The sequence below is a fragment of the Spermophilus citellus genome (assembly GCF_964194105.1).
Source record: "Spermophilus citellus genome assembly, chromosome: 16".
Classification (NCBI taxonomy): domain Eukaryota; kingdom Metazoa; phylum Chordata; class Mammalia; order Rodentia; family Sciuridae; genus Spermophilus; species Spermophilus citellus.
Window position 1 is genome coordinate 53,729,430 of NC_138196.1, and position 10,687 is coordinate 53,740,116.

Here is a 10,687-nt window from a genome sequence, read left to right on the forward strand (position 1 = left end):
AAAAAATTTTTTGTTCAGGCTGGCTTTGAACTCGTGATCCTCCCATCTCAGCCTCTGGAGTCACTGGGATTACTGTGCTCCGCCACAAAAACAATTTCTACTTCATTACCTGCCATGACAAAGGCAGGTTCTCAAGGATGTCCCTTGGTTTCCTGTCAACATATGAGATATATAGTATTCACAGGCAGCTACTTGTCACCTGATATCCATGACCTCACTTCAATTTTAAGAATAACAGACCAAAGACTATAAGGCCCAGCAATTTCAAAAAATGTGTTTAGACAGACACAGTGGCACACACCTGTAATTTCAGCAACTCAGGAGGTTGAGGCAAGAGGATCCCAAATCAGAGGCATAGAAAGGGCCTCCACCAAACAGAAAAAAAAAAAAAAAAAAGAACTTGTTAGGAAAAAATTAACATGTTGTATTTCACTGAAGAAAAATAATACAAAATACTGTGATTCTTTAAACTCAGCGTTCATGTCTGTTCATCTTTATACTATACAGTATTTATAGTTCAACTTATTTATGTAATAAATAAATGAGTAATCAGAGATCATCAAGAAACATGTCATCTTATAATAAAAGGTTAATATTTCTTTAAACATTTACATAAAACATTTTAAAGATTTTATCTTCTTACTTTATATCAGAGTTTGGTAAACTTTTTCAGGGACAGAGAAGTAAATATTTTCAACTTTGTGGGCTCCACATTCAGTCTCTGTCACACATTTGTTTCTGTTTATATGTTTACAAACCGTTTCATGATGTAAATAAAACCCATTTTAGCTGGACAACTATGCAAAAAGAGGTCTTCAGGCCAGGATTTGGCCCTTAGGCCACAGTTTGCCCACCCCTGCTTTTGAATTAAACAACCAAAAAGAAAAAAAAAAATCCTAATTATATACTATGGTCACATTTTTTTGTTTGTTTTTTTGTTTTTTGAGGAGCTGGGGATTGAACCCTTGTGCATGCAAGGGAAGCAATGGTCCCACTTTTAACTAAAGAAAAATACTTCCAACTGTTTTGTGATTTTTATAATAAAAAAAAACTTTCTATTTTTAAAGGTTTAGATTCATAGGAAAAATACAATGTTAGTACTGAAAGTTGCCATATAATTCCACTGTTCCTTCCAGTAGTGTGGTACATTAAAACTAATGAACCAATACTGATTTATTATCATTAACTAAAGTGCATTTTTTATTCAGATTTTCCTAGTTTTTACCTTTTCCTGTTCTAAGTTACTACACTCCATTCAGTAATTGCATTTCCTTGGGCTCCTCTTGGCTGTGACAGCTTCTCAGACTTTCCTAGTTTTTGAGAACCTTGACAGCTTTGAGGACTAGTGATCCGACATTTTGTAGACGACCTTTATATGGGGATTTATTGGAAAATTTTCTCATGATTAAATTGGAGTTATTGTTGCTTTTTTGGAAGAAAAACCATAAAGATGAAATGTTATCATCATCACATCATGTCAGGTGCATAGCAACATGACTTATCACTGTTAATGTCTGCCTTGATCACTTGCCTGTTAAGGCAATGTTAGATTTTTCTCACACTTTTTTTTTTTCTTTCATTTTTTTTTAAACAATAAGGACTTGGGGGTGTAGCTCTACAGTGCCAGTCTAACATGAGCAAGGACCTGGGTTCAAGGTTCCTTCATAAACAAGGACTAGGGAATACTGCAAAATTGTTTTGAAAAGTGAACAAAAATGGGTTTGATTCATAACAAATACAACTATCTAAAAGGAACAGCTCTTAAATAATTTTGAATAAGCTGCTGTATACATACACCACACAGTATGATTCATTATGTATATAATTCATATAGATGTCTCATAAAATTCATTACATCTGGGATGAAGACAAAAATTAATGTGTATTTTGCTACTGTATTCTCCTTGTGCTTCCTCTCGACTCTTTTTCCCTGAGCCTTCAGGAAGATGATACTCATTAGGCTGAATTAAAGGGATATAGAGAAAATATCACAGATGATACCAAATTGTCTTCCCTTTTTAAACAGTGATTATGATTGTAAGCATTCTGGGCTGGGACAAAATCGTATCCATCTTTTTAATCTCCTAGATTCCAGATTACCTATCTGGTAACCACAATAAAAACTGATTAATTTATATCTACAATATCAGTGTTAAAATCAGTCAAAACAGTCAGATATAAAGGAAAGGGAAGGTATATCATAAGGTCAAAAGACATCCTGATTTCTCTTAACTTTTTCTTGGTCAAGTAATAGTTGGAGGCACACAAAAAAGTGGGAAGAGAGGTTTTGGCTTTAAAAGACAGAAGGCTGGGCTGGGGTTGTGGCTCAGTGGTAGAACGCTCACCTGGCACACGTGTAGCACTGGGTTCAGTCCTCAGCACTACATAAAAATTAAAAAATAAATAAAATAAAAGTATTGTGTTCACCTATAACCAAAAAAAAAAAAAGACGGAAGGCTTGGGTCAAATAAAGGCTATCAAAACACTCCAAAGAGGAAAATGCAAATCAAAACCACAATAAGAAACTACCTAACACCCACTAGAATAGCTTTAAAAGAAAAAAGTATTAGGATATAGAGTTGCTGGAACAATCAACACTGCTTGCTGGTAAGAATATAAAATGGCGCAGCCACTATGGAAAATAGTTTGGTAGTTAAAAGACAAAAGGTCAAAATGGCCCAGCAATTCACTTTTAGGGATATGTATTCATACAAAATCTGAATAGAAATGTTCACAGTAGGATTACACACAACAGCCCAAAAGTGGGGCTAGGGGGACATCACCAATTGCCCACTAGCTAATGAATAGATAAGCACAATGGAATATTATTAAGTCATTAAAAGGAATGAAATACTGACAAACTCTACAAGCAGGAAGGAATCCTGAAAATATTATACTAAGTAGATAAACATCACACACACAAAGGGACACATATTGTGCTATTCCATTTATATGAAACACCCAGAACAGGCAAATCCAAACACAGATTAGTGATTATAAAGGCTTCAGGGGTGGGAGAAAATGGGAAGTGAGTTCTTAATAGGTATGGGGCTTATTTGGAGGGGATGATGAAAATATTCAGGAATTATGAAGAATTTATAGTTGCAAAAACATTGTGAATATACTAAAACCATTGAATTGTACAGTTAAATGGTTAAAATTGGGAATCTTATGTGTTTTTTTTTAATCTCAAAAAATACTTGAGAAAAAAACACTAAAGACACTAAAAACATCCTGAAGCTGTATCTTATAAATCATTTTTAGCTCAAAACTTACAAATACATTGTCTTTAAAAATCTCTTTTCTGTCTCACATACTTCTGTAGTAATTTTCCCAATGACAGGAATTTCAGAAATAAATGAAGCTATAGCCCAAAATTCTAAGAGGTCAGTTCAATTAATTTCAATCAAGTTCATAAGACCAGCATACTCAGGCCCTATCTCAAGGAATTTACACTGTACAAGGGCTAACACTGTGTCCTACTACTTCCAACAACTCCCACATCAGCAAAATGAAGGTGGTCTTGTCTCTCCATAGAGAGAGCCTCATTTTCCTACAGAAATTTACTCAAAACAAGTAAGAAATGCCACTTATAAGGCAGTGCAGGGCCTTCAGGCAGCTTCCACACTTTGCCTAGTGCACCAAGGCTTCCTCTCATTAAATTTAAATACCGGTTTGTTTGCAGGCCACGTGTCACAATGGCTGACTATAGCTGACAACTTAGTAATTTGCAGCTCAAAACAAATAACATATTTATAAATAATAGTCTTTCTTGAAAAACCGATTATTGTCTTGAGCCTTACAACAAAATTAAACTGCAAACTATGGACTATTAAAGCTACTGAAGAAATCTTAAGTCATTCAAATATATTAAGCAACTACTGCTCACTTCAGCAAGCATGGTAGCAAACTGTGTTGAAGACAAGAAATATTTCTTGGGGAATTTTTGGAAGACATAGTTTAGTTTAAATTAGCACTTCCTAGAGTGCTTTAAAAAAGAAAAAAAACAACTTTCTTTTAACAACCCTTCTAATACTTCAAAAACCATAATCACTCAACAATTCAAAGTAACCACCTGGTACCCAGATTCTGAGCCTGCTAGAAAAGAATGGTTTCCTGCAATGTATGACCATGGCAGTTGTGAAGCTATCAGAGCTGATTTTGTTTCCTTTGCTCTCATAAATAATTCGTATACAAATTGTTCAAAATGCAACAGCTCTATTCTCTCATTATTTTTAAACAAATGGAAAACTGATTGTCTCTGACCACTGGTAGATTTGGGTCCTTTTTTGAAAGCCCAATAGTAAACTGGAAATAAGAAAGTAATTCAACACTCTTTAATTAATTTAACAAACTCTCTATTAACTGACCTAACCAACAATCGTTTAACATCTAGCACATACAAAGAATACAGAAACAATAATAAGCAATTAGGACTCTTGAGGAGTTTACACATTAGCAGTGGGTTGAACAAAATTACTTACTTTGACTTTGAAATAAAGACAATATAGTTCTTCAGATCGTAATCACGTGCCACATACAAAGTAGGTGTAGAGAGCCAAAAGTTAACTCACATCAATGACACACTTAGCAGACACTCCGCCTTCTGCCTTACTTTTATCATCCTCACCAGCCAAGATTTTTCCCCCCAATGAGAATATATAGGTGCTCAACATCTGACCCTAGACCTAAGTCACAGATTGGAGACTATCAGATTTTAACATAAAGTCACTTTGGTGGTAAATCTTTTAAGTTCAACCATACAGACTTATATCTCTGGGTAACATTCAATCCAAGCATAGAAATGAAAAAAAAAAAAAGCTACTGAGAATTCCTAAAATCACTCCTGCTATCTGAGACCTGCCTACCTTAGCCCCCTACTCCTTGAAGAGGCAATGAATCCACTCCGCTTTTTTCTCCTATTTGAATGTAGTATTTTTAAAAGCACCAGCCCATTTGGCCATGATCTATGGCCCACCATAAATACCAACTGGTGTGGTCAAAGGGTGTAATTGTAAGCAAAGTATGAAGTGACTAAGAGAATAAGCCTGCAAAATAACACTCTTAGGGAATGGGACCTACTAGGGAACCAAGGAATCAGAGACAAGATCTCCCTTGGACTCGACTGTCTTTTAAAATCATCACTGGTCAAAGAGGTTCTATGTCCTTGAACTCCACCCAAGAACCCCCAAGCATGCCCAAGTATCAGGAAGAAAGAGTTAAGGATGCAGGCTCTGGAGCTGGACTGACTGGCTTCAGATCCTGGCTCCATACTTAACAGCATCAGCACCTTCTCTCTGACTCCACTTCTTCCTCTGTAACTAGAAGATAAGAACAGCATCTACCTTATAAGACTAACCAGAGAATAAAATGAGATCACAGTTAAAGAGCTTAGCACAGTAGCTCGCTCACAAGAAACACTAAGTAAATATGCACACCTGTATCTACTATTTTCAAGGGCTACCTGAACTACCAGTTCATTCCTAAATTTAAAATGGCAACACAGCTACTACTAATAGGCTGGGTCCCTTTTAAACATCCCTATATGGGAGTAGTATTATCCTCATTTTAGAGCTGAAAAATAAAAGTTTAGAAGAATTCAAAAACTCATCTAAACTTACCCAGTTAATAAGTGGTAGAGCAATAAAAGCCCTGATCACATCCCAGCAAAGTCTGCATTATGTCATCTACCTCCAAAAGGCTTAAAAGCATTTTTAAATAATACTTCAATATTCTAGCATCATTATTTGTTAAAAGAAGTTATGTTCTTCTAAAAATCCCTAGACTCCTTCCACTAAATCAGTACGAATCACCTATAAAACCAGGAACACCAGACAAATTCTGATAAACTATCAAAAACACAAAATTGGTTTTCTTAACAGAATAAAAGCAAAAATGACTGGGTATGGGGCCGGGATTGTGGCTCAGGGGTAGAGTGCTCCCCTATCATGCATAAAACACTGGGCTGGATTCGCAGCACCATATAAATGTAAAATTAAGATATTGTGTCCACCTAAAACTAAAAAATACATTTTTTAAATCACTGAGTAAATCATTGCAGCCATTTTAATTAAATAGCTTTAAAAGTTCAAAAGTACTGCAGACACATAGTATATATCAAGTCATTCTTCTTTCAGAATTTGTAATTTGATCCTGCAGAAGAATCCACACACTCCAATTGGCCTGTGTAACATCTCTCTTTCCCTATGTTTGCCCAGTGTGTAACAAAATTGACAGGAGTTAATAGTTACTCCAAATATTCTCTCCAACCTACACTTATACTACTTAAGATGACTTACTACAAGTGTCCTAAAAGAAAATAATCAAATTCATATTAAATATGTCATGGTGACTGATCTCACAGAATTTTTTTAAACTCTCACACTGAGATCCAGAAATAAATTTATTCAAATTTACAACTCCAACAACTTCAAGGAAAACCAAAATAGCATACCATCCTAGTCAAAGCTATTTATCCCCATTAAATGAATTGGTCACCTAGTTTCCTGAAAACAGAGCTCATAATAATTGCTAATCTCTTAAGAGTTAAAATAAAGGGCATGCTTTACTTGTGGAAGTAGTGATATGGATAAGCCAAGTCATATAATTTCACTTTACTTTCTATTTGCTTTACCCAGGCATGACATTCTTGTAATCCTCTTTGTAAACAAATGAGATGATATAATAAAGCATATAAACTGAAGCAGAAGAGAACACAAAATGCCTTAATATTTCAAAAATTTCCTGCAATGTCAATAATCTGAAACTCCCAAGTATCCAAAAGAATTACCACGTAACTGTAAAAGTCAAATATTTATACAGGTGCCTTAAAAGCCACTGTTGGGTACACACCATCAACACTGACATTTACTATCTGTTAAGTAGCTTCAAAGTGCAATGACATTAGTCAAATAACTGGCTTTAAGTGTGAAGTTTATGACAACAACTAATACATCTGGAGAGACTGTGAAGGTGTGATACTTATCACAACTTTCATCAGACCAGCAAAAGGCAGGCAAGCTGTGACAAGATGGGACCTGGGCACAGGTGCCTTTTCTCATTTCAGGAGGGAAACTTAAACTGATACCTTCATGGATAATTTAACAAGGATTGTTCCATAAATTTTTAATGTTATTTATGACTTTCTTATAATTGCTTTTTAATTGCTTTCAAAACCAGTGGTCTTAGGACAAAAGTGAGAATGAAGAGAAGAAAAGTTTCAGCTTCAAATTAAGAAAAAGGGGACTGCTTAATAGGGCTAGCACCTCAAAAAGGTTATAAACCCCTAAATCCACATTCTGTACGAAGCTGGGAAGAATTTTCAGAAATAACAGAACTCCAAATGAAGGAGTTATTCCTAGTCTATTACCTAAATTTACAATTAGGAATACCTCCTTAATGGACAATTTACAAATTTACAATTAGAAATGTCTACTTTTGTTGTCATAATAAATCTAATTCTGAGAAATTTTCCTATTAAGGATAATAAGAAAGAAGGAATAGAATAACATTTGTGAACACTCAGCTAAACTTTGGATAATAAACTTCTTAGATAATGATTATGCTGTTCATCTCCCAGCACCAATAAAACATGTGTACCGAGAACTAAACAAAATCAGGCTAAGCTGAAGTCGAGTTCCCAATACCCAAGGTTCAATTCTAATGTTCTTTTCACCACTTCTTCAAAACAGAATCTGCCAGGTTAAGTTTTCAGGTGAGGACAAACACTACGAAGTAAAACTCCAAAACAAGAGTTTCTATCTAACATCTGAGCGGCAAGGCCAGTTACAACCACTACCAGGGCCCAGCCAGGAACCAGATCCCTCTTCCTCTTCCATGCTCAGGCTCTCCGGACTGACGGGGTCGCATAGGGAAAAATTCTGCAGATAAGTCTTGGGAGCCAAGTTCAGCCAGAGAGATGCCACAGGTGGCCTGAATGGCTGGTTCCTCACCATGCTTTATGGCCTCCTGGAAACCCCCCAGCCCATTCCAGTCTCGCCCAAGCCCAAGGTGCCCTCCGGCCTTAATTTGCCCAACTTTAAGTGGAAGCGAGTTCGGAACAGCTTTCAGGTGTCCCCTCTTGGTCCGTTAAGTGGACTAGGAGTACCAGCCCCAGGCACCAATCCCGCCCTTCCCTTGGAATTGTCTAAAGGTCCTAGAGGGGCGTCGGGCAGGCTGTGGGTAAAGAGGCCCAGGAAGGGGCAGCTCTACAGTCCCCTGCGGGGCGCCTCGCAGGCTGACGCAGCCCCGCCTAAGCGGACGGTTCCGCGCCTTCCCGGGACCCCGCGGGGCACCGGGGCCCGGCGACGCCCCACGCCCCCAGCGCCGCGGGCGCCGCCGCCCGGCCAGGTCTCCCAGACAACAGCCGCCGCCGCACTTCCGAGGCGGGTCCCCGCGCCCACCCGCGGCCCGGTCGCCCACCTGTCCCGGGGGTCGATCCAGCTGGTCCTCCTGGTGTTGTGGTCAATGTAGAAGACCTTGCCGTCGTAGTCCCTGGCCTCCTCCCAGCCCCGGGGTAGCGGCAGCTGCCCGCTCCCGGCCCTCCTAGGCATGGTCGGCGGCCTCGCCGGCGAGCGGCGCCTCCATAGGGACCCGGCGCGGAACGCAGCGGGAACACGACTGCCCGGCCTGGCCGCCGCACCCGACGCGGGCGCCGGCGAGGGCTGCGGGGCGCGCTGCTCGGCGGGGCCACGCGCGGGGGACGCCTCAGGAAACCCTGCTCTCGGCCCCGCTGGGGATCAGTCCACCATGTCTGCGTCGGAGCAGACAAGCGAACCCTCCTCCTCCTCCTCGCCGCCGCCGCTGCTGCCTCCGCCTCTTCCTCCTCCTCCTCCCAGTCCCCCTGTGGCCGCCGAGGGTCGCGGCGCCCAGGCTGCCCAAGCCGACGCCGTCTGGGCTCGGATCCGGGAAGCTCCGCCGAGCAGCGGCCCCGGCGGTGACGGGCCTCCTCATTTGCATGCTATTAGCATGCGCCCGCCCCCCGCCCCTCCCCGCGCGGGTTCATCTGCATGCACATTCCTCGCCGCCACATTCCTGGGCTTAACCCTGCCGCTCCCGCGGGCGGCTGCGCCAGCCGGGACGCCCGGCTCGAGCCCGAGGCGGGGGAGGGGAGCCCAGGGACCAGGTGGGAGGGAAGAGAGCGAGAGGAATTCTCGGCTCGCACCTTCCCTGGGACCCCAAACGTCGCCCTATGGCCAAACCCTTGGTTTTTTGGAGTTTCGGGACGGGAAAGAGCGCCAAAGAGAAGTCTCCGCAAACTTCTCAACCTCTTTCCGTCTTCTAGGGAAGCCACAAGACTTTCTAGAGGAAAGGGGTGGGGGAAACTGTCCTCGGAAGAAGTCCCAACAAACAACGAGGACACAAAGGCTCCCTCACGCCGCCGCCCCAGCCCTTCGGAACCCCGGGGACCGAGTGGCGGTGGGGAAGCGTGAAAGCCCTGGAAGGGTGTCCGGGGCGGCTTCGCCCCCCCCCCCCCGCCTCTCCAGGGCGCCTGGCCCTCGGTGACCTCAGCGGAGACCGCGGGCCTCGCGGCGGAAAGCGAAGGCGGGTCCGCGGTCCGAAAGCGCCGCGACACACCCGCCCCAATGGCCCGCACAGAAACTCCGGCCTGACCCTGAGAGGCGACCGGGCCAACTCCGGCTGACGACGCTGCCCGTGGGCCTGGGGTGCAGAGTCACCCGCGACCCTCCGCCGCGTCAGGCAGCCCACCCATGGGGTCCCTGGGCCACAGGAGGGCCTCTGCTCCTGGCCTCCCCTGCAGGATTTAGGGCAGTAGGACTTGGCCGCGTCCAATACCCAGTCCCTTCCGTCCAGCCACCGGCCCCGGGAAGTTCCCCACCCCAAGCTGCGACCAGGCCAAGAAGGAGTGGGCGACCGCGCTGGAGGGAGCCCAAGGCGGCGGGGCAGAGGCCAGATATTCCCTGGCCATAGATCCATCCGGGATGGGACACGGATCTTCTCTCGCAGGCATTTATTTATTCAGCAGCTACTACGTGCTGCTCTGCATTGAGGAAGGGCCGGACGTCGGACTCCGGATAAGACCACACCGGGAGCGTGCTGGGCCTGGACTCCGAGCACTGTGTCCCCAGCCCAAAAATTCCTTTCCTGCCTTGTCTATACCACAGTTCTCCATTCATATTCTTCCGGGTTTCTAAGCAAATTCTTTTAAAACACGGAGTCCTGAGGAAAGCAGGCCCTGGAACGCAATCATTCACCTCTTGGTGTGCGTTCGCTTAATTTTGTCTGCTAATATGTAATGACTTCACACCTGTGCAGGACTCAGGGCTGGGCCAACATTATAGGATTTGCCTCTCTTCCCGGATTCATAGGCCCGCGAGTGTTGAAGCGAATTGATACTGCACAGGAGTCAGTCTGGAAGGTGCAGGAGGAGGGTGCTGGCTAAGGGCGGAGGCTCACACTTGGAGGGGGCGCTGGGCTTGACTTCTCTCCTTGAAGGGGAAAAGGCCATCTCTTCTGAACCTGGAGCAGTCTAGGCGGGGAGCAGAAATTTAAACCGCCAGAAACTCTGAAAAGCTTGGAGGACCTGGGAGGGAGCAACCAGACTGTGAGCCAAAGGTAGTGAAGGTTAGCACCGAAGACGAATTTGCTCTCTTTGGCGGTTTTTCTTTCTAGATCTTCCTTTACACCAAGGCCTTTGGAAGCTAGGCTTTCGCTTAGTAAAGAGAAC

At 43.1% G+C, this 10,687-nt stretch overlaps 1 protein-coding gene across 2 annotated transcripts in view; it reads right to left on the reverse strand.

The window, feature by feature from the left end:
- Nucleotides 1-8,804, reverse strand: part of WWC2 (WW and C2 domain containing 2) — a 240,054-nt gene extending 231,250 nt beyond the window's left edge. Inside the window, exon 1 of one of the 2 annotated variants that reach the window (XM_081269214.1) lies at nt 8,422-8,804. In XM_081269214.1, the coding sequence (XP_081125340.1) occupies nt 8,422-8,552 (131 nt within the window). In that variant the 5' untranslated portion in view covers nt 8,553-8,804. The remainder of the gene's footprint in view (nt 1-8,421) is intronic. The other variant, XM_081269215.1, reaches the window with a different exon arrangement.
- Between the last annotated feature and the right edge of the window lie 1,883 nt (nt 8,805-10,687).